Below are 24,986 nucleotides of genomic sequence, written 5' to 3'. Positions count from 1 at the left end.
GAATCCGCCTGCCAATGCAGGGGACACGGGTTCGAGACCTCGTCCGGGAAGATCCCACATGCCGCGGAGCAACTAAGCCAGTGCGCCACAACTACTGAGCCTGCGCTCTAGAGCCCGCGAGCCACAACTATCGGGCCCGTGCGCCTAGAGCCCGTGCTCCGCAACAAGAGAAGCCACCGCAATGAGAAGCCCGCGCACCGCAACAAAGAGTAGCCCCAGCTCGCCGTAACCAGAGAAAACCCGCGCGCAGCAACAAAGACCCAACGCAGCCAAAAATAAATAAATAAATAAACTTACATATATATTAAAAAAAAAGAGGACATGATCCATTTTGGAGTTCTACATACAACACTAGTTAGAAAATGCTAACTAATCTCTGAGATACAAGTCAGATTAGTGGTTGCCTAGGGATAAAGAAAGATGAGAATGGTGAGATTTAGATTTAGATAGAGAAGAAAACATGTCACCGATTTAAGAGAAATCATGTTAAAAGCACTCACTGGTGCCGTTGTAATAAGGAAAATGGTAAGTTAGTATGGAGTTTAAATTTATTTATTTACTTTATTTTTTTGCTGTGTTGGGTCTTCGTTTCTGTGCTAGGGATTTCTCCAGTTGCGGCGAGCGGGGGCCACTCTTCATCGCGGTGCGCGGCCCTCTCACTGTCGCGGTCTCTCCCGTTGCGGAGCACAGGCTCCAGACGCGCAGGCTCAGTAGTTGTGGTGCACGGGCTTAGTTGCTCCGCGGCATGTGGGATCTTCCCAGACCAGGGCTTGAACCCGTGTCCCCTGCACTGGCAGGCAGACTCTCAACCACTGTGCCACCAGGGAAGCCCCAGTATGGAGTTTTAAAAGTCCTTATTATGTGCGTCTTCAGTACTTAAAACAGTAATTCACCATGTGCCAGATGACAGCAACAGATCCTAGTATTAACTAATTAACCGTTTTGTAGAATTTTATTCATATTTCTAGGCAAAACCACCGTTTCAGACTTTTCTAATAGGCAAAAATAATACCCACACACAGTATTAAAATTTAATCCAAAATTATCTTTAAAATATTGAAAAACGCCTACGTTTGTTTTTAAAAGTGTGCTTGAAAAAAAAAACATTTGGACAAACTGCTTGGTTTGGTTTTATATTGGGTTATATGTGTTACTTAGAATACTTGTCTCCCCACAAGTCTGTTGGATACGCAGTCAGCTCCACAGTGAGCGGGCCGGGCCCCCAGGCCTTCTCTCTCCTTCTACCCCCAGTTCTCACGGTGTGTACTCCGAACAGAACTCACATCATCCGGTTTTTAGATCCTTAACTATGTTCCTCGAATTCAAAAAAAAAGCTTCTGAACACACGGAATGATGCCCAACCTCGGTCATAATGACAGAAATGCCCATTTAAACAATAAAAGCATCTGTCACCTATCACATCCACAAAGCCAACAAAAACAAGCTTCACAATGCACGTACTTTCTGCCTCAAAACCTCCCACGCTAGGAATGGATCAGGACGACCTATACGCACGTGTATGTGGACTCGGGTACAAAAGCGTCACACTGCAGCACTGTCTGCCGTACGCCGGAAGCACCGTAAATGTCCACACACAGAGGATCTGCTAGACACACAGCAGAGCATCCAGACCATGGAGCCGCACGGGGTCAGGAGAAACCTTGAGTCAGAGCACTCAACCTGGACCGACCCCCATTTTCATGTGTAACACACGACTAGGTACCTGTTTCTAAAAGGGAACCTTAAGAGGTTAGTACTGACACAGCCGCTCTCCGGAGGGGCAAAATGGGAGGATGAGGGGTTGGGAGAAAGGCTGCTGTATCCCACCCAATTCCCGTTCCAAAGTGAATGTTCTCCCACGGCCACGTGTTACTCCAAGTACTCATAAACGCGGAATAAAAAGTCACTCTTGGAGTAATTGTAGCCGGCGTTCCAACACGCGCCCCTTTGGGTGATCCTGTCTGTTTTGATCACAGAGCAATAAACAGAGCCTTCTGGGGGCGCCGCCCAGAACAGAGCACAGCTGCCTGCCTCCTGGGGACCAAACCTCCTGCTGAGTCCTGTGAACACATCACACGGAACCCCAAAGGCCTCTCCTCTTTAAAAGTGCAACGAGCTCGACATTTTTATTATCAGAGAAGTAATACACTTAGACTGTGCACTTAATGGATAAGATGGTAAGTTTTCTGTTACGTGTCTTTTACCACAATGAAAAATCAAAACTTTATTTCATGGGGCCTGTACAGTTCTATAACTGCTTGTATGTGTTCCACTCAACTGGGCTTTGAGGGGCATCTTTCCATGTCAGGAAATACCGACACCATTTTTTTTTTTAATAAATTTATTTTATGTATTTATTTTTGGCTGTGTTGGGTCTTCGTCACTGCGCGCGGCCTTTCTCAGTCCCCTCTGCGGTGCGCGGGCCTCTCATTGCGGTGGTCTCACGGGCTCCAGGCGTGCAGGCTTCAGTAGTTGTGGCGCACGGGCTTAGCTGCTCCGCAGCATGTGGGATCTTCCCGGACCAGGGCTCGAACCCGTGTCCCTTGCATTGGCAGGAGGATTCTTAACCACTGTGCCACCAGGGAAGCCCACTGACACCATTTTTTTATTTTGTAATAGCACTTGTATTCTTTTTAAAAACTTTTATTGACGTATAGATTTATAATGTGTTAATTTCTGCCGTACAGCAGAGACTCAGTTATACACATATATATATATTTTTTTCATATTCTATTCCATTACGGTCTGTCACAGGATGTTGACTAGAGTTCCCTGTGCTCTACAGTAGGACCTTGCTGTTTACCCATTCTATATATACTAGTTTGCATCTGCTAATCCCAACTCCCAATCCATCCCTCCCCCACCCCCCACCCCGCTTTGGCAACCACCAGTCTGTGCTCTGTGTCTGTGAGTCTGTTTCTGTTTCGTAAATAAGTTCATTTGGCTGACACCATTTATAATGGCAGCACTCTGCAGTATGCATGGTCCCTAATTCACTTCAGTCATTTCCTTTTGCTGAATATCTAGGATCCAAGAAATAAATTCTGAGTCCAAAATAGGCCTTTTGACACATGTTGCCAAACCGCTCACCAGAAAGTCTCATCAGCATTACATCAAATAAGCACTTGTTTCCCCACATCTCAGCACCAATGGGCATTGCTATTCCATCAGATCTCGGCCAGCTGGAGAATCAAAACCTAGTTTGTAAGTAAACTTGTCGATCCCTAGTTAAATATCTTTTTTTTTTTTCCCACACACACACACTGTATTTTATTTTTACAAGAGATAAATAGACTGACACCGAGCATTGTAAATGGATGACCACAACAAAAGCAACAATGATTGCAATTACCGAACACGAAACGCACTCATCCTATGTCATAATATTGACATTCAGTCCAGTAATCCTCCACTGTAACAGCTCCTTTACTTTGCAGTGAAGATTGATTTCTATATTCTTTGCCTCTGAGTCCTTGTGGGATTTTTTTTTTTAATTCAAACAGAAAGTCACAAAAATTATAATCATCCTCATCAGTTCACTCAGTCCCATGTAATTAATTTTTTTTTCATCTTGATCTTTTGTTAGCACTTTTATGAGTTCAGGAGTTTTTCATTAGAGTTCTGAAAATGCTTATTCATTCAGTTCAGCAGTACAGTTACCAGAAACCTGTACTTGTCAGAGTCTTTTCTATGAATTCCTTGAAAAACGTCTTTTTAAACACTTGTTTCCTATGTGCATTTCTCATATTAGGAACTGCCTATGAGCGTCTTTCATCCAACTTTCTACTGGGGTGCAAATTCCCTTCTTTATAGCTGTTGTTACTAAACCAACTTTATTACACACCTGCTTTTTTTTTTGCACCCTAGAATAAGATCTGACATTGACCAACATTTCATTTTTACCTTGTGAGATGCAACCGGTGAAAATATTCATGCATCCTGAATTCTGTCCCCCAGGATGTGTCACTGGCTCGGTTTTATTTGCTGCTGCCTCCCCTGGGCTGGCCAATGTCACACTGACAGGTTTTACTGAATGAGCACCTCAGGGTCAGCAGCCCCATCAGGCCCTCCAATGACGCCCATCCCGGTGCAGCTCAAATCAATTCGATTCAATAAGTCCAAGCCCTTCATCTGCCCTTGTGCATCGGGCACTGCGTGCGGTAAGCAGCCGCAAACTGGCGAGACAGTTTGCTCACAGCGTCAACTAAGCCAGTGCTCTCCCCGTGGGGGAGACGGACAGTAAGGCAACGAGCCGGCTGTGTGTTCTGGGGGCTCGGGCAGCCCCGCAACGGAGACATTTCAGGTGGTGGTTTATAACCACTGTCTCCCCTGTGTGGGTCAAGCGTCCCTCACCATCACCAGCGCTCCACTAAGTCTAATGGAATCCTGCGAGAACTTCACACGTCCTGCCTTAGGAGGCTTAATAAGGTGACCTCAAAGAAATTATACGCCATGATGGCACCCATCATGTCCCTTGCTCCCCCACAAGGCTCCAAAATGGCCATGCTGAGACTTCAGTTCTCTGATTTACAAGGAGGACAGCCTATTCCACTGAGAAATGAGGCTGCTGCATTAATGTGGCAAAGAATGAAATGTTTTCCTTCTTCGTTTCTGACTCCTCCTCGGATGCTATTTTGGTCCCCCAAAAATAAATACATAAAAAGTCCACAGGGATATGTCTTCAAGTCTGTACTAAAAACTGAAGGCCTTGAGTCAATTTACTTTTTAAAATTTACAGCCAGGCTTCCCTGGTGGCGCAGTGGTTAAGAATCCGCCTGCCAATGCAGGGGACACGGGTTCAAGCCCTGGTCCGGGAAGATCCCACATGCCGCGGAGCAACTAAGCCCGTGCGCCACAACTACTGAGCCTGTGCTCTAGAGCCTGCGAGCCACAACTACTGAAGCCTGTGTGCCACAACTACCGAAGCCCGCGCGCCTAGAGTCCGTGCTCCGCAGCAAGAGAAGCCACCACAGTGAGAAGCCCACGCACCGCAACGAAGAGGAGCCCCCGCTCGCCGCAACTAGAGAAAAGCCCGCGCGCAGCAACGAAGATCCAATGCAGCCAAAAATAAACAATAAATAAATAAATAAATTTTTAAAAAATAAAATAAAATTTACAGCCTACCTTGGAAAGACTGCACTAATTCTGCTAAAAGGGGCACGTCAACCCTTTACTATGAATTAGCCAACTGTAAAACACAAGGTCGAGAATTATTTCTATATGAAACCAATCACCGGAGTTCCCTGGCGGTCCAGTGGTTAAGACTCAGCACTTCCACTTCAGGGGGCACAGGTTCGATTCCTGGTCCCTGGTTGGGGAACTAAGATCCCACAAGCTGTGCGGCGTGGACAAAAAATAAAAATAAAAAGTTACAAAACACCTCCATGCTGCCCAGTAGTGCCGTTCTAGTCCCTGTGTGTAAAAGCATCACATGCCCAACTTCACTTTCTGACCCCTTCAAATCATCCCAACTCCTATCCACAATCTCCTTTCTTGGAATATGCACTTGGTCCCCTCAGACCTCAGCACAGCACTGGAAACACCTGCTAGCTGACCTGTTAAGTCTATGTGCATCACATTATTTTAGCATAAAACCCCAAAACCTGGTAGCCTGCCACCTTGTGTACAACACAGGCAATGACATTTCATCATTTGGAGCATAAACAGTTTCCTCACTGCCAGAAAATCACCTACATATGCCAAGAATAAGATTTAAGTATTCAAAATCACTTAAATCAAAAGTAACAGTCAACAGTAATAAAAGAAGAAATCTTTTAAGAACCTACTGTACAGCACAGGGAACTCTACTCAGTACTTTGTAGGGACTTCCCTGGTGGTCCAGTGGGCAAGACTGCACACTCCCAATGCGGGGGGCCTGGGTTCGATCTCTGGTTGGGGAACTAGATCCTGAACGCACGCCGCAACTAAAAGTCCACATGCCGCAACTAAAGATGCCACGTGCTGCAATGAAGACCCTGAGTGCCACAACTAAGACCCAGCGCAGCCAAAATAAATAACTATTGGAAAAAAAAAAAAAAAAAAAAAAACCTTTGTAATGACCTACATGGTAATAGAATCTAAAAAAGAGTGGACATCTGTATATGTATAGCTGATTCATTTTGCTGTACAGCAGAAACTAACACAACATTGTAAATCAACTATACTCCAATAAAAATTAATTTTAAAAAAAGAAGGCATCTTTAAAATTTTTGATGTTGGATTCATCCTTGGCCAAGAGATAGATTCCTAAGTGTACATGCATGTACATGTACACACACACGCGCGCACGCGCGCGACTTAAGTCCAAATCAGGATTGCCACAGTGACACGGCGCAGCCAACAGACTCCAGGTTTCACGTCCCGCTCATCTCTGTTTGTAAACAAGGCATGAGGCCCAGGTCTTACCTTTTTACCACCAGCTTCAGGGTCTTATGCGAGCCCTTCACCAGGCAAATCGCTTCCTGTCTAAACCCCGACAGACCGATGTCATTGATGCCAATGATCTCATCTCCGGCCAGCAACTTGTCCACTGCCGCGGCTTTGCTTCCTTCTTCGATCTGCAACACAGAAGTGTGTCCCGTGAGCCTCTTGAACAAGCAAACAAGCCCCCAGGACTCGGCCAGGAATACAACATGCCCGTGACACATGCCACCCACAGGTTTTCTCAGACTGGCTTCAGGACAACCCAGGGGTGAAGGGACCCACCTGGGCCCTGATTCCCAGCGGGAGACCAGGGATGCATCCCTCCCCTGGTCTGCCTCCGCAAGGTCTACCGTTCACGGAGGGGCGGGAAAGCGCATGAGCTCTCAGAAACACACCAGAAATAGCAGAGCCAGAACTACCGATTCACTTTCTGGATCTCCTTCCTCCAAAAAATAATGATGGATCTTTTTTTTAATTATTTACTAGTTATTTCTCATAGATTAATCCTGCACCTAGTTATTTCCGTAACAGCTGTATTTAGATATAATTCAGGCATCACACAATTCACCCGTATAAACATAAACGAATGGCTTGTTAGTATATTCACAGAGTTGTCCAACCATCACCACCACCCATTTTAGAACAGTGTCCTAACCCCAGAAGAACCCTCGTTCGTGCCTGTCAGTGGTCACTTCCCGATCCTTCCACCCCCTGGCGACCATGCATCTGCTCTCTGCGTCTAGGGTTTGCCTACTCTGGATATTTCATATAAACAAAATGATACGATAGGTGGCCTTTTGTGTCTGGCTTCTTTCACTCAGCTTTTCAAGGTGCATCCATGTCGTAGCCTGTGTCAGAGCTTCATTCGTTTTTACGGCCGAAGGATACTCCATTGTATGGACCGACCACATTTTATTTATCCGTTCATCGGTGATGGGTATTGAAGTTGTTTTTTACTTTTTGGCTATTAATGCTGCTGTGAGCACTGGTGTACAAGTTTGTGCATGCACATGCATCTTCATTTCCTTTGGGTGTACACGTAGGAGTAGAATGGCAGGGTCGTACGACAGCTACGGCGAACATTGTGAGGACCTGCCAGACTGCCTTCTAAAGCAGCTGCACCATTTTACATCGGAGGGCTCCAATTTCTCCACATCCTTGCTGACACTGAGTATCTGATTCCTTTCATTACAGCCCTAGATTATTACACCATGCTGGGTATGTAAAATACTCCTTACTCAGTGTTAAACACGTATGTATGAATGTGTGTTGACTGACTCCTTAAAAGCACTTTACGATTTTTATCCTGAGAAATCTTAATCTTTAAATACTCACCCTCGTCTTCCCTATACAGTAATAATCCAACTCAGCATCAAGTCACCCATCAATTAACCAACCTGTTTGCGGTACTAGTGCTTGGCAGACTGTGGCCCATGAGTGAAATCCAGCCAGCTGCCTTTTGTTTGTTTGTTTTTGTAAATAAAATTTTACTGGAATACAACCAGAGCTATTTGTTTATATACACTGCTACAGGAGAGAATAGCATAGTCTGACCCACAAAGCCAAAAATATTTACTGCTTGGCTTGTTATTAAAAACAAGTTGCCAACCCCTGTTTCACACCAAAAAGCCATTATTTTTACAAACTGCTAGGAAAACTAGTGAAAAAGATGAATGCTTATGGGCACAGAGGTGTACAGGTTTGGAAGTTCGCTGCTCTGACTGTTTGCCAGGGCTAACCTAAAAATCCGTTCCAAACCTCACAAAGCACTAAAGCCGTAAACGTTTCTCCTCTGGTCGTTACAAAGCTGGAAACGAAGCAACTTACAGGCTCAGCTCTCAAACCATGTGGTACTTTCCTCAAGTCTCCGCCCGAACCCAAGGACAGCTGAACTTTTCCTAGGTTAATAAAGCAATTATTCACTGCAAGTCAACAGCATAAACAAAATGAGCACTCCTAACTAAAACGTGAAGCAAATCATTCGGTTCACAACCAGTTTCCAAGTCTAGACAATTTTTATCCCAACATAGTAACAGATCGTAAATAAGTTTCCACCGCACCAAGATTACACACTCAGCCGCACATAGCCGAGGTGAAGGTTACGTGGCAGAGAGTTTACATTTTGGCACGCCCCGGGTGGGAGGCCAAGGGGCCGTCCAGGCGGAGGGTCGGTGGGCAGGGCAGCTGGCTGGGGTGAGGCGAGGGTACCCGGGGAAAGGTGGCCTGCTCATGGGCTGACCAGCCGCGGAAGGAATTTAAAAACGGGAGGAATGGGGATGCAGGCCTCCTACACAGAAAACAGACCCACCAACAGCTGAGGACAGAACCCTGGGGCCCCAACACAGAGAAATCTGGAAGAAGATGGGTGGGGGAAGGAGCAGGAGGTGGAGGAGAAAGGGGGGGTGAGCGTCACAAAAGCCGAGACCAGCAGACACGCGCAGGGCTGGTCAGGGCGAGAGTAGCGTGAGTACGTGCGTCCCTCTCCCTACCATGATTCCTCTCTGAATTTCAGTTCCACAAGAAAAATCTTCGGGCAAGACAACTATGACCAAGGAACTTGCAGGGCCTTAGGACAGGGTTTGAAGGCAGGCCGTCCTGGAGGCGACCTGTGTCACTCAGCCACGACCTGGTGGGTTTTTCGGTCTCGTTCCCACAAACCCTTGGATGCACAAGTTCTGCGAGACTGGCTCCAAGCGCTGTCCTCGAAGTCTGATGACATCATGTTGCTTCCCCTCATCTGCAAAGACTTCCCAAGCCCCTCCTCCACCAGTGAAGACCGCCGTCCACCTGCCCCGTCCTAACCACACTCTATCTACATTCCCAGCAAAAACGGCTCTGGGTTTGGGAGACAAAGAAGCTGGGGAATTCTCCCCCGCCTTGGCTTCCTCACCAAGACAAACTATCTGTTTGACGTTTATTGTGCTCATGGAGAAAACAGTTGTAAAAGAAGATGCTTTGAAAACCTCCAGTCTGTACTCTTGACCCCATCAAACTTCTCCCATTAGGAAGAATTAATTAGGCTTGAACTTGGTAAAGAGCAAACCTGAAGTTGGCTCTAGTCTCACAGGATACTTACTGACTCTGCCTGCCAGCACTGTACAGTGTATCACACATTACAGACGCTCAGGATCGTTTTGCCACCGTCCCCTGCCTTATAGTCAAGAGAGCGCTTGGCATTGCCACTAACAGAGGGAACTGCCTGACATCCGCAGCACTCGGGAGCCACAAACAGGGCAGTCCTGTCCGAGAGCCACCAGGCAAAGTTCTCAGTGTCGCTTGCTGGAGCTCAGAAAAAAGTCCCTTTACAAAAAGACAGGCACACAAGAACAAATGACTCCACACCCAAGATGCCTGTCCGTGCGCCACTGGCAGAAGGAAAGCCCCAAGTTCACATGCCAGGACAAATATTCTGGTCTGAGCATTCACTGGCATTGGAAAACTCCTGTTTAGGGCCTCAGTTAAGACTTAAGTGTCCCCAAATGTGCGCATTTCCTTGCTGTTCTTATGGAAACATTTTTTCTGGAAACAGCAGCGGGGGAAAAAAACCGTCAATGGAAGTCTCGTTGGAACAAAGTTTTTGTATTTCATCCAACGGATGTTACAGATGATCAAGGATGACACCCACGGAGGCCGGAGAACCTTGATTCTCCTGGGAGCCGGGACTCCCGTGGGAAGGAACCACGTCAGGGCAGCAGGGGCGCGAGGGGCCAGGCTCGCTTGGCCTCGGGGCTGGAGATGAAAGACGTCACGAAGAGAGAGGCCCAGAAGAGCAACTTGAAAGGGGTGGCATAGATGGGGGCGGACATTCCACAGGGGGGTCTGGATGTGAAGATGGGGCAGAGGCAGGAAGCCGGGCCGGTCTGAGGAATGTCAGCCTGGCCGAGCGCAGAGCTCTGGCTGGGGAGCGTTTGAAGATAAGGGCAGAAAGAGGAAGATGAGGAACTTGACCTTGAGTCAGAATCTGGCATGATATCCTGGAGGCAGTGGGGGCCCCAGAAGGCCAGCACGGAAGCAGGGGAGCGACCTTCTTATTCCAGCAAATGCGTCTGGCAGCTTCATCCTGGAGGTTGACACGAAAAGAATTTCTTCTGCCCGAGAACAGAAGGCAGCAGGCTCTGTCTTTGTACTGGACAGAAACAAGGGCTCAAACCAACACAGGGCAGACAACACTAATGTAAGCAAGCGCTCTAGACGCTGGGAAGGAAGGTCTAAGGACAGAATCGATGCTGGACATCAAGGGCCACAGGAAAGGGGTCGGCCGGTGGAGCTCAGATGTTGAGCTGGACTGATGTGGAAAATCGAGACACCCAGAGACCAAAACGAAAGGAGGAAGAACGTGTTAAGTCCAGTATCATATTTCAAAGGCCACGAATCACACCCATGATTTATCAGTTATGACTACCTCAAAGAAAGCTTTGCTGTCTGGAGAAAAAGCCATGAGAAAGCACTGCCTTTTGTGAGCCAGGACAATCACTGATGTCACCTCCTTAGTCTGCTTAATTTAACTCATTCTCCTTGAGCTCCCTTGTTTCAGAAAAGAGAGCTGACTCACTCAGGAAAAGTATCAAATTGTGAAATAATCGGAGGGTGCATCTCTGGTAACGGAGAAGCCCATCAAAAACCAAAAACCTCCCAAGTGTTAAGACTTGAACATACCATCAGTCACTGGTCCCTGTCTCCCTTCTTGTACATCCCAAGGAGTGTTTTTATCAACTATTTGGGGAATGCAAGCTTCGCAGTAGCTCTGGAAACATGCTTAAGAAGGAAATCCCACCTCACCCCATTTCTGGAGTATAAACGCTTTTTGAAGAGGTGAAACTGTTCGTTGGTTATTTTTTGGTACAACCAGGGAAGGGTGGGATAATGAATTTGAGGACGCTCTGGCTATCCCGAGTGTCAGCTTAACATTCCATGGGGGGCAGTTTTTTTTAACCTGACAACACAAAACATACTCAATGGCAATTTGGGGACGCAGTCACGCACCTAATAGGTCTTGAAGAGGATACCCGGAGAAAAACGTGGTCCAAAAGGATATGTGCACCCCAATGTTCACTGCAGCACTGTTTACAATAGCCAAGACATGGAAGCAACCTAAATGTCCATCGACAGAGGAATGGATAAAGAAGATGTGGTGTGTGTGTGTGTATATATATATATATATATATATGTATGTATATACACACACACAAACACACACAAACACACACACACACAATGGAATATTACTCAGCCATTAAAAAGAATGAAATAATGCCATTTGCAGCAACACGGATGGACCTAGAGATTGTCATACTGAGTGACGGAAGTCAGACAGAGAAATATCGTATAATATCGCTTATATGCGGAATCTAAAAAAAAAATGCTACAAAAGGCAGAAACAGACTCATAGACTTAGAGAACGAACTTATGGTTACCAAGGGGGGGTGGGGGGAGGGATGGTTAGGGAATTTGGGACTGACACGTACACGTTGCTATATTTAAAATGGATAACCAACAAGCACCTACTGTGTAGCACAGGGAACTCTGCTCAATATCCTGTAACAACCGAATGGAGAAAAGAATTTGAAAAAGAAGAGATACATGTATATGTATAACTGAATCACTCTGTTGTACATCTGAAACTAATGCAACACTGTTAATCAACTATACTCCAATATAAAATAAGAAGTTAAAAAAATAAAAAATAAAAATAAAATTACCTGTACTCCCATGTTTTTTAGTAGAATTACTTCCTAAAGAAAACCACTTCTTGGGCGTTTCCCTGGTGGCGCAGTGGCTGAGAATCTGCCTGCCAATGCAGGGGACACGGGTTCGAGCCCTGGTCTGGGAGGATCCCACCTGCCGCGGAGCAGCTGGGCCCGTGAGCCACAATTACTGAGCCTGCATGTCTGGAGCCTGTGCTCCGCAACAAGAGAGGCTGCTACAGTGAGAGGCCCGCGCACCGCGACGAAGAGTGGCCCCCGCTTGCCGCAACTAGAGAAAGCCCTCGCACAGAAACGAAGATCCAACACAGCCAAAAATAAATAAATAAATTAATTAATTAATTTAAAAAAAAAAAAGGGTTTTATTTGAATCAAACTGAGGACTATAGCCCGGAAGACAGCCTCTCAGATAACTCTGGGGAACTGCTCCAGAGAAGGAAGATTTTCAGCAGTTTTATATCTTGTCAGAACAAAGAACATCAAACAAGTCAGGGATACATTCCTTCAAAGTTTCAAAAAAACAGGTCAGCACGTACACAGTGAGTCAGTACGGCCTTGACATCTGGGAAGGGAGTCCTATCATCGAAGGAGTACCAGCATTGCATCCCAGGAAGGGAGGAACTTAGTCTTTATTTTAATTTTATTTTCTTATTTTTTATGTTTTTAATTGAAATATAGTTGATTTACAATGTTGTGTTAGTTTCATGTGTACAGCAAAGTGATTCAGTTTTATATATATACATACACATACATATTCTTTTTCCAGATTCTTTTCCCTTATAGGTTATTACAAAACATTGAGTATAGCTCCCTGTGCTATACAGTAGGTCCTTGCTACTGTATAAAATAGGTTATCTATTTTATACGTAGCAGTGTGTGTATGTTAGTCCCAAGCTCCTAATTTATCCCTCCCCCTCCTTCCCCACTGGTAACCGCAAGTTTGTTTTCTTTTTTTTTTTTTTTTAAACATCTTTATTGAAGTATAATTGCCTTACAATGGTGTGTTAGCTTCTGCTTTATAACAAAGTGAATCAGTTATACATATACAATATGTTCCCATTTCTCTTCCCTCTTGCATCCCCCTCCCTCCCACCCTCCCCATCCCACCCCTCTAGGTGGTCACAAAGCACCGAGCTGATCTCCCTGTGCTATGCGGCTGCTTCCCACTAGTTATCTGTTTTACATTTGGTAGTGTATATATGTCCATGACACTCTCTAACCCTGTCACATCTCACCCCACCCCCTCCCCATATCCTCAAGTCCATTCTCTAGTAGGTCTGTGTCTTTATTCCCGTCTTGCCACTAGGTTCTTCATGGCCTTTTTTTTTTGGCCCTTTCTATCCCCGGTCATGACACTTCAGTTTCCCTAATAATGTGCCATGAACGTGCCATGAAAAAACATGGAAATTTGAGCATGTGATGCTTATGATATTAAACGGTGAAATGGGACCTGTGATGTTACAGCCTATCAACATTTGAAGGTATTCATACTTGATATCCTCTTAAGGAAAAGTTGCTTCCACATTTTAAGCTAGAAAGTCACTGGAACACCTGTTTAGAAAAGAATCAAAACTACGTGGTTTCTTAGTTCTTCAGTACATACATTAAGAAGGATGTACAAATTGAACTGTGTGTGTACCAATCCTCAAAACAACCAATAAAATATCAATTAGGAAAGAAAATTGCTTTCCTCATGGTTGACAAAAAAACGTTATCAAAAAGCAAGAAAAATAACTACCCCCACATGCAAAAAAATCCTAAGAAACCAAAACCCACCTCATACATTTGGATTCAGATGAGCAAGTCAGTATTCAGTCCCACGCATAAGAACATGAGGGTCTGCTCTGACGCTTCTAACACACTCCTGCCACTCATGGCTAAAGCAAAGGCTGGATCACATGCCACCCCAAGAGAAAGAAGGGCAGGTGTGGCCCCGACAAGGCGACAGAGCCAGGCTGATGGATTGAGCAGGTCAATGAGATGTGTGAAGATCCAGAGGCAGTGGAGGCTGCAGTTAGCAACCACAAGTCCAAACAGACACAGAAAAGACGCTGACTGCTCAGGGAGAGGTTGTAAGAAACAGAGAGGGAAGGGAATTTGCATCAGGGGCTCAGCAGTGGCAGCTCAGACCCCAGGCTGGCTGCAACAGAGAACCCCCGGAGGAGCGTTCTTTCGGAGCCAAGGGGCCGCGGCCACCCCCGGGGAGGATAAAGCCCAAGGTATGTGCCTCTTCTCCAGGTGGGGCAAAGGTCTAGGGGCCTCAGGACCCTGCAGAGTCCATATCCTGACCACAGCACAGCACAGCCCTCCAGAGAGCACAGGCCAACCCGTGCAAGGGACAGTTTCTGGAGAGCAGCATTCAGGGGGCATCGTCTGAACACCCCTGCCTGGGAAGTTACAACCCAGAAGGAGCAAGGTGTGCAAACGACCCATTCCAACACCAGGCCACTTTGCCTCTTAACTGCACACCACCCGTCTCCGGCCGAGCGGTGATACTGGGGCAGGACCTGTGGAGAGCTCTCCTTCGCGGGCTGGCACCTCTGGAAGTGTCCTCAGTAGAGGGCGCTGGGGGGACTGCTGTCCCCTCTGCCTGCTCCTGCGGACAAGGCAGTGGCTGCATCCACCGCGGCTCCACGGCCAAGTTCCACGAGCGCTCCAGTGGGCAGCTTGCCGGCCAGTTTCAGAAGCGTGCCCTCGGATGGCTTCCCAGGGGTTCCACTGGCATGCCAGCCAGCTCCCTGGCCACCTGCCAGGTCCGCACCCGGGCAGCTTCCTGTCTGTCAGCTAGCCCGAGGGGCTCAGTGACTTCCTCTGCTGTCACACCACTCCATGCAGATCTGAGTCTCAGCCTGGGGGGAGGGAGGGGAGCAAGAGGGGGGTAGTCCCACCCCTCCTTCCTCAGGTAATCGGCCTCAACCCTAGAGGCAGTGGCTGCTCGTGCAGCTGCTACTCCTGCATTCTTTAAAGCTCTCTTTACCCCGGGGGAGTTCCCAGTTCATCATGACTCAGTAAGTTGACAATAAGTAATAATCTGCTAATAGTTAGTAATTCTTTACACCAGGGGCTGGCAAACTTTTCCTTCAAGGGCCATGTGGTAAATATTTTAGGCTTCGCGGGGTCTTCCGGTCCGTATGGTAACTACTCAACCTTGCCGGACAGACAGACAAGACATAAGGGGTGTTTTGGTATGTGGCCAGTTTGCGGAATCCTGTTTCCTATTAAGCAGGCCCTGTTCCAATTACTATGTGCTTTCTGCCTCCCAATTGGACCCTGACAGATATAAATTCCATGTGACAAGCACAGCAAGGGAGGCACTCGTGGGCCCCGGTGGCACAGAGGAGGCAAGAGTCAAATCACAGGGTACGGGGAGGGGTGACTATCAGGGAAGTTTTCACAGAGACGAGGGGTGATGGATCCAGGACTTAAGACTCACCTCTACCACTTCACTACACAACTTGGAGAAAGTCACTTAATTTTTCTTTGTCTCAATTTTGTCGCCCAAAACAATGGTGGTAACAGTCGGCTGTCTTACAACCCGGGACCAACAGGAGAATAAAAGTGAGACAATTATGAAAATATTTTGTAAATTCATAAGTATTATACAAGTATGTTTACAAATCATTTTACTTGTAATTTGTTGGTGTTCCAATCAGGACTACAGCACAGGCTAGGTTCCTGGACTCTCAAGTTCAGTGACAAGTGATCCCCATTCTTGATCATTGACACAGGGAAACCAGACATTGAAATGGTAAAGGGAGACTGCTTCATTTACAGTACTCCAAGCTATTTAGGTACAGTGGTTCCTAAGTCCTTTCAAATAACATTGTTTGGGGGAAAAGTAAATGCCGAAGCTCAGTTATCCTAGATGTTCGTACTGTTTATTCTCAACCTAATTTAAAGTTTCTTTTTCCCTTGATTAGCTACTATAGCCTTACAGAAAACTTCTAAAATACAGCAAGTTGCCATTTACACATGGGGTGTTTTACAAAAGTTTCACCTAAGTGGATTATGTTCATGGAAACCCAGACCGCATTTCTCACATTTAAAAAAAACAAAACAAAAACAAAAAACGATGATTTAAGTCGTAGTTAAGTTGTCAGGCTAAGACACAAATAACTCTTTAAAAGATGTCATGGTTTATATACCGTGGCTTTGCAATCAAGCAAAGGGAAAAAAAGGACACATGCCCATATTTCCAGACGGCCCTTTGGAATGTATGCTGCATGCACAGGTCAGGTGTTTATAACAGGCACAGCTCTGGGTCCTCCTGGTTAAAACAGGAACTACGTGTTCTAGAATCTCTGTCCCTGTATGGTTGGTTAGACTGGGTCCAAAGGAGAATCCGTCCAAGGACAGAAGGCGGAAGTGACGCAGAAGAGCCCGGCGGCCTCCAGCTTCTCTTACACCCCACGGCTCTGCATCCCCTGTCTTCCTACAAGGAGACGCCTGGCGCAGGCCCACGTACAGGTGGCTGCGTGGAGGCGCCCTCCCGGCCAGCTCCCCAGGCCGGCTGGCCGTGGCTTCTCAGAGGCACTCCTTCCGTGCAGGATCCCCCAGATCTCCCTTACGGACCCGCTGCCACATGTACATGAGCTCTGATTCCTGTCCTCCCGTAACACCCACCGCGCCTCTGCTCCCCCGAGCGAGCGTGCCTCAGAGAAGAGGCAGGGTGGGTCCCACGAGCTGCAAAGGCGTGCAGTGCAACCACAAAGACACAAGGACACCCGAAGGGAAAGCAGCTGGGAGAGGACCGGAGCGCCTGTAACCCTTGTGTTTCAAAAGGGTGGTTTACAAACCCCACAGAAAATTTACCACCAACCGTTTTGAAATGTACAGTTCAGCAGCGTTCTCTATCATTACACTGTGTGTAACCGATCCCTAGAACTTCATCTTGCACAACTCCATATCCATCAGGCATCTCCCCGGCCCCTGGCAACAACCATTCTGCTTTCTGTTTCCATGAACTTGACTCCTGCGGATACCCTGTGTAAGTGGAAGCATACCGGACTGTCCTTCTGTGTCTGGTTACAGCGCTCGAGGTTCGTTCACGTGAGCACACTTCTCCAACGCTAATGTTCCATCGTATGTATATGCCACATTTTCTTTATCCTTTCACCTGTCGACGCACACTTGGGCTGCTTCTAACCCCTGCAACTCTTGTGTACGGGGCGGATGCACAGATCAATACAACCACTTGCAGAAACAGAGAGAATAACCTTCAAGTCAACCCTGTGTATGTACGTTCACCAAGAGGGCCGTACAAGAATGATCATACTGGCACCAACCACACCAGCTAAAACACAGAAACCACCCAAATGTCCAGCAGACGAAACACGGGCTAGCCCAACGATGGGGTGCCACACCGCCTTTCCCCGCCACGGCGCTAGACATCCAGCGCTGGGTAGTTCTGTGCGCTGGGTGGCGGCCGTCGGACACTTAGGAGCGGCATTCCCGGTCCCCAGCCACTAGGTGTCAGCAGCGTCCCCGACCCCAAGTCAGAACAACCCAAGCGTCTCCGGATACTACTCAGCAGGCCCCGGTGGAGCGCTGGGGACAAAAGCCATCACCCCCAGTTGAGAACCACTGTTCTAGGGAAAGGACGAAGTACCTGCAACAGTCATCATAACTCTTGGGGAACACAGGAAACAGGACAGCTCTAACGCCCCCTTCCAACCTGCCACGAAGCCTCTTCCACCAGCAACGCGAGAGGCCGGCCAGTCAGGCCAGGTAGAGCCACCGGGTTCAATCAAATCCCACCATTACCAGGCAGAACAGGCCTTCTTCTGGACACCACGAGCTCTGCCCAAACATCACGGGCCTGCAACTAAGAAGCCTTTGTCCTTTCTCCCCGAAGAAATGGTCCTTCTTGCCTCCGGGCTTTGTTGGCTGGGTCCCCTCTAGTCACACCGCCACCCCTGACAGGCACACACTCACTCCGCCTGGCTCACCCCACTCATCCTCTTGGGTCCCACACCAGGACCCCCCAACACCGCTTCCACCGTGGGACTCAATGGTCACCTCCTGGCCTCCTGAATACCCTGGGTGCATCACCACTCAGGGCTCCAAACCCTCTGGTTTTGGGTTTTTATATATTCCTTTCTTCCTTCCTTTCTTTCTTTTCTTCCTTCCTTTCTTTCTTTCTTTCTGGCCGCACCACGTGGCACACGGGATCTTAGTTCCCTGACCAAGGATGGAACCCATGCCCCCTGCAACGGAAGCTCAAAGTTCTAACCACTGGACCACCGGGGAAGTCCCCCAAACCCTCTGTTTTCAGTTCCCTGCTTCTGCTGCCAGCCCCACAGCAAGACGAGCATCTCCTGGAGGATAAAACCCCAATCGTATCTTTATTTCTTCCCCTCCGATAGCAGTGTCTTCACGACACAACAGGCAACGTCTCCGGGAAGGGTGAACAGAGAGGGGAAAAAAGTCAGCCTGGATAGTGAAGTTCTCGTCTAGAGCTAGCTTTCACCTTATACCGCGGGAGGAACACGACACAGACGTGCCCTTTGCAGTTGGTCTTGCAAGTATCAAGCACCGACTGGGCAGAAGCAAGCAGGCTCCGCAGCAGTCTGGGAACAGAGACCTGCCCCGATTCTAACCTTTTCTCATACATCTTTTGCAAATGAGTAGTGGGAACATTTAAGCACCGGCTCAACAGGGATGACTGGAATGACTTAATTCTGCAGTTTTCAAAGAAGAAAAGCAATCTGCAGGAGCTGATAGGCAATCAAGAAACAGGAAGAGGAACTGCTGGACACGAGAACAAAGTGTCCCCGCTTGTCAGACACATGGCTGTTTATTTGTAATGGACGTTCCCAGCCTTCTGCTGTTTCAAAGAAAAGGCGCCTGTTCTTTTAGATAAGGCTGCCGCTGGGCAACGCAGGAGAGGGGCTGCTCCAGGGGGACCCACCCAAGGCCACCTCACCTCCCCTTTAGGTGAGTCAGAGCTCCCCGCAAGGCTTCGTCTCTCTATCGGGTAAAAGAGAGAAGATCTCACCCATCACGAGGGCTGTCTCTTTGAAAAACTCTTCTCAGGGACGCTGTCACAGACAGAATGCTTGTGTCCCCGCGCAAATTCACATGTTGAAACCCAACCCCCAATGTGACGGTATAAGGAGGTGGGGTCTCGCGGAGGTGACTGGGTTATGAAGGTGGAACCTTCAGGAATGAGATCAGTGCTGTTACACGAGAGGCCCCCCCCGACAGCTGCCTCACCCCTTCTACCGTGTAAAGATATAAGAAAATGCCACCTATGAACCAGGAAGCAGGTCCTCGCCAGACACTGAATCTGCCAGCACCTGGATGGATCTTGGACTTCCAGCCTCCAGACTATGAAAAATCAATGTTTCTTGTCTATAGGTTTCTTTTTTTTTTTTTTTTTTTACGGCAGCTCAAATGGACAAAGGTACGTGTCAAAGGCCAAGCCCGCGGAGCCTAATTAAGCCCGGCAATCTCGGGGCTGCACACACGAGCACCCGAGGGTAGGGAAGGGGACCGGGGTACAAAGACAGCCCTCGAAAGGGGCCCCGGGGCAGTGGCAGGGCGCCCCCCCCCCCGAAGGCTCAGCAGCTACCACCCGGTCCTGACTGCTGGGGGCCCCAGGGAAATTAACAGCCAGTGTGGGCGGATCTTCCAGTTTTTTGGTTGGTTTGTTTTTTTTTAAAGAAGCTGGAGATCTGGATTTTTACGGGTACTATCCCTATGTCCTCAAATTGTTGGCACTCTTTTGCTTTTAAAACTTGGCGAGACCACCAAGGTGGTCTCCACTACGCCCACCGCCAGGTCCTCTTCCTGCCTCCCCACAGCCGGCCGGTGTTTCAGGGCTTCGCTGCCGGCCGGATCCTCCAGGATCCCGGACCCCATCTTTCGGAGGTGCCGCCCTCCACCGTTACTAGGATCCGACCGTCCGCGGCGGCCGGCAGCACTGTGGAGCCAGTGCACGCAGACACGGGAGGGGCCACGTACGTCCCCCGTCACATGGAGGGTAGCCGTGACGGTCCTGACAGGAGACGGAGCGGATGTCAGCTGCAGGCTTCTGAGGAAAGCCTTTGTCTCTGCCATCAAAGGAGCAGAAACATCTGGTACCACCCTTTCCCTCTGCTTCTGGCCGTGAACAAAGACACCGACTGTGGATGCGGCAGCTGCCACGCAGCTGCGAGGCAGAGACCCGAAGGGTCCCAGGGCCCTAGGTGTGCACCGGGCTGGGCGGTGAGGCGGCAGCACACACACACCCCACCCCACCCTCCCCTGGGGCTCCTGGAAGGGCCTGGGGCGAGGTCCTTAGAGAACCAGACGGGTTCATCCAGAAGACGTCCATACTTTAGAATGAGTCCTAATTCTTTATAAATACAAATCGTTTTTTCCTTTTAATGTTTACAATGTTAAGAAAAATCAACACCAAACAAAACAGTTTGAAACACTAAAACCTTGTTAGCTTTTCTAACTAAAAAACCTTTGAGGGACTTCCCTGACGGTCCAGGGGTTACGACTCTGCACTTCCACGGCCAAGGGCGCAGGTTCAATCCCTGGTCGAGGAACTAAGATTCCGCAGGCCACGCACGGTGGCCAAAAAGAAAAAAAACAAAAACAAAAAACTGCTGAGGGGCAACATTTATTATCACGTCTGGGAAACAGGCTACGAAAACCTATAACATCTTGCCGTACTCATGTTTTTATTTAAGACACACTGCATACGCCCTAGAAATCTACCAGCTCCAAGTCACCACATTTCTCCTCATCTAACACCTGTACTCCTGGCTGCCAGAGGAGTATCATGCATTTAAAAAACATATCATGGGGCTTCCCTGGTGGCGCAGTGGTTGAGAGTCTGCCTGCCAATGCAGGGGACACGGGTTCGAGCCCTGGTCTGGGAAGATCCCACATGCTGCGGAGCAACTGGGCCCGTGAGCCACAATTACTGAGCCTTGCACGTCTGGAGCCTGTGCTCCGCAAGAAGAGAGGTCGCGATAGTGAGAGGCCCGCGCACTGTGATGAAGAGTGGCCCCCGCTCGCCGCCACTAGAGAAAGCCCTCGCACAGAAACGAAAGACCCAACACAGCCATAAATTAATTAATTAATTAATTAATTAATTAATTAATTAATTAAAAAATCCCAGAGAAGGAAGAAGAAGAAAAAAAAAAAACATATCATGGAGGAGGAGAGTGAGGGTTGGACACATAAAATCTAGAGAGTTTAAACCAGTGGGACTACATGAACGCAGGGTTTTCACTTAACACGTTCCTCATCTCCGCAGTAATGTTATTTCCCCCCCAGTGAACTGAAGTTGAGAATCAAACCAAAACTGCCAAAATATTATGTTTCTAACTTGTAACCTTCCTCTGTCACCTAAAAATAGGAAAAAAAAAAAAAAAAGCACTTAAGATCTAAGCTACTCCATGCGCCCCCTATATCCATAGCAGCACTGTTCACAATAGCCAAGACATGGAAACCTAAATGTGCATCGACGGATGAATGGATAAAGATGTGGTACATCTATACAATGGAATACTACTCAGCCACAGAAAAGAACAAAACAGTACCATCTGCAGCAACATGGATGGACCTAGAGATTACCACATTGAGTGAAGTAAGTCAGACAAACATCACAGGATATCACTTGCATGTGGAATCTAAAATATGACACAAATGAACCTATCTATGAAACACAAACAGACTCACAGGCATAGAGAACAGACTTGTGGTTGCCAAGGGGGAGGAGGGGTGGGGGAGGGATGGATTGGGAGCTTGGGGTTAGCAGATGCAAACTAGTATACATAGAATGGGTAAACAACAAGGTCCTACCATAGAGCACAGGGCACTACAGTCAATATCCTATGATAAACCATAATGGGAAAAAATATGAAAAGGAATGTAAATATGTATAACGGAATCACTGTGGTGTACAGCAGAAATTAATACAACACTGTAAATCAACTATACTTCAATAAAAAGAAAAAAAAGGTATAAGTTACTCCAATCCTGATGCGTCTGCACCGAAAAAACCAGAAACCTTTTGCTGACTTTTCAGCAGCCAGCTCTCACAGGCGAAATCCTCATTCCTTAACGTTACGTTTATGTCTCCCAAGTTCATTCACAGCTTTGGGGAAAAAATGGACACATTCTTAAGTTTAAAAAACAAAGACTCGTATTAAAATGACTTAACTCTTCTGACACAGTAGTGCCTCATCGTCTGCCGAGGCAGAGCACATCAAGAGCTTCTGGGCGGTGCTTCGCGGGAAGGGAGGTGTGCAACCTTTTATCAGGATGTCAGAATTTGCTTAGTAGCCCACTTCTCCTTCTTCCCCAGGTTGAAGATTGTATTATTCACCAGTCAAGGGAAAACAGTTAACCATGTGCCAGTTTACGACAGGCAGAAGTGTGCAGAGGCAGGCATGGACCACGAGAGCCCGACACACCCTGAGACTGTGTGCACGGAGAAGGGATGGAGCCATTATTTCTTCCCCGGTTGGGGCACTTTAACACTCAGCATGGCAAAGCTGCAGCACCAAGGCCATTTTTTTTTTTCCTTATTGGAGTATAGCTGCTTTACACTGCTGTGCAAGGGCAGTTTTTTTCTTTTCCAAATGACCTAATTTTTATTTATTTATTTATTTATTTATTTTTGGCTGTGTTGGGTCTTCGTTTCTGTGCGAGGGCTTTCTCCAGATGCGGCAAGCGGGGGCCACTCTTCATCACGATGCGCGGGCCTCTCACTGTCTGTGCAAGGGCATTTTTGAAGCTGGCCACAGCCTGCCTTTGTTCCATCTCCTGTGCTTTATTCCGTCTTACAGGAGACAAATTAATGCAAAATATACATTCATCTGCTAGGAGTGATATGGGACTATTTGGGACTTTTATCACTGTGTTCCAAAAAGGGGGGAGGCAGCTATCTCCCATGACAGGCTATTAAAAAATACTCTGTCCAAAATACCAAATGATATCACTTGTACGTGGAATCTAAAATATGACACAAATGAACTTATCCACGAAACAGAAACAGGATCACAGACACAGAGAGCAGAACTGTGGTTGCCAAGGTGGGGCGGGGGTGGGGGGAGGGATGGATTGGGAGTTTGGGGTTAACAGATGCAAACCACTATATATAAAATGGATAAACAACAAGGACCTACTGTAGAGCACAAGAAACTCTACTCAATATTCTGTAATAACTGTATGGAAAAAGAATCTGAAAAAGAATGAATATATGTATATGTATGACTGTACCTCTTTGCTGTACACCTGAACTAACGCAACATTGTAAACCACCTATATTCCAATAAAATTTTTTTAAAAAAGATTACATTTCTTACGTTCTTATGTTCTATAGTATTCTAAAATACCATTTTCCCCCAAGGCACTAATGATTATTGCATGATTTTTTCTATAACCTAGAAAATTAGTATCTCATTTTAAAAATATAACTTTATCTATGAGGAGTATCCTTATAAAATTCTCTAAGTTGTAATGTGTTTTAGAGAATTTTCCATTTCCTGACTAAAGTTACTAGCAAATGTTATGTATCTACAACTAATTTTAGCCTCAATTATTAGCATAATTAAATTTTTCTGCAACTGCAATTCTACAGTCATTTTTATTGTGGGTCTAATTCAACACTCCTGAAAAACTGCAATTCATGCAGATCTGTGCCCTAATAAGGTATGATGCGTGTCCCAAGGGAGACTGGTTGTAACAGAAAGAAAGCCTTCGGCAGACCCAGTTCAAATAGAAATTCAAGATGGTAGCATTAAGAATTAAGCCTCAGGGACTTCCCTGGTGGTGCAGTCATTAAGAATCTGCCTGCCAATGCAGGGACAAAGGTTCAAGCCCTGATCCGGGAAGATCCCACATGCCGCGGAGCAACAAAGCCCGCGAGCCACAACTACTGAGCCTGCGCTCTAGAGCCCACGAGCCACAACTACTGAAGCCCGCGGGCCTAGAGCCCGTGCTCCACAACAAGAAGCCACGGCAATGAAAAGCCCGCGCACCGCAACGAAGAGTAGCCCCCGCTCGCTGCAACTAGAGAAAGCCCGTGCACAGCAATGAAGATCCAACACAGCCAAAAATAAAATAAATTAAAAAGAATTTAGCCTCAGATGCTACCAAAAAAAAAAAAAAAAAACACCCAAAAGAAACAAACAAAAAAACCCCAGCAAGGAGCTAGACAAGTCTCAGCAGGAAAACTCGTACAGACGGTTTGGGCATCAGGAGGCGATGTGTTTGCTGCTCTCCACCACAGCAGACAGGGGCCTGGAAGGTCCTCAAGAGCAGAGCGTGGAAAATCAATCTAGCTAACTGAATATTCCAAGTAATCAAAGCGTTAGCTGAATATGTTGCTGGGAGCTGTTGTCAGGGGGTTTTTTTGTTTTTGTTTTGTTTTGTTTTTTACAGACTACCACTCAGCCTTTTCATGGGCACTAACCTCCCCCAAAGGATGTGGATGGCTCAGCCAGCTGGTGGTCACGCCCTGCCCTGCATTCCTGTACCTCTCCACCAGCTTCACGAGACACTGCCTTTCACGGGCAGCCCCTTCCTGCTGGACCCTAACTTGAAAGGAACGGAATGAGGCAGAGACAGGCCTCCTGTCCGACACAGTGAACTCCTATTAATACACGACTAGAAACTGATGGGACAAAACAGACACGCGTCACCTAGGGAACATCCCTGGCTCTAAGTCAAATTCCAGGCTAAATGGTCAATGACTGATTAACAGAGTTTTACCACAGAATAAGGTTCTGAACTTTTTATCCTTATAAAAGCAGTACAGAGGAGGCAACCCAAAGCAGAAGCTGAAAGAGTACAGTGTCACCAGAAAGGGGAAGCAGCAGTGTTTTGGCAGAGTAGAAGAAAAACAATTCTGTACCT

General features: G+C 47.3%; 1 protein-coding gene across 4 annotated transcripts in view; it reads right to left on the bottom strand.

Annotated features, from left to right (window-relative positions):
• LOC309653426 (protein Shroom2-like) overlaps positions 1-24,986 on the bottom strand; it is a 138,228-nt gene that overhangs the window by 69,402 nt on the left and 43,840 nt on the right. For all 4 annotated transcript variants that reach the window (XM_082448058.1, XM_082448056.1, XM_082448057.1 and 1 more), the window contains exon 2: positions 6,406-6,557. In XM_082448058.1, the coding sequence (XP_082304184.1) occupies positions 6,406-6,557 (152 nt within the window). The remainder of the gene's footprint in view (positions 1-6,405; positions 6,558-24,986) is intronic.

Source organism: Balaenoptera physalus, assembly GCF_965194825.1.
Source record: "Balaenoptera physalus genome assembly, chromosome: Y".
NCBI lineage: Eukaryota > Metazoa > Chordata > Mammalia > Artiodactyla > Balaenopteridae > Balaenoptera > Balaenoptera physalus.
This window is presented reverse-complemented; position numbering and strand designations above follow the sequence as displayed.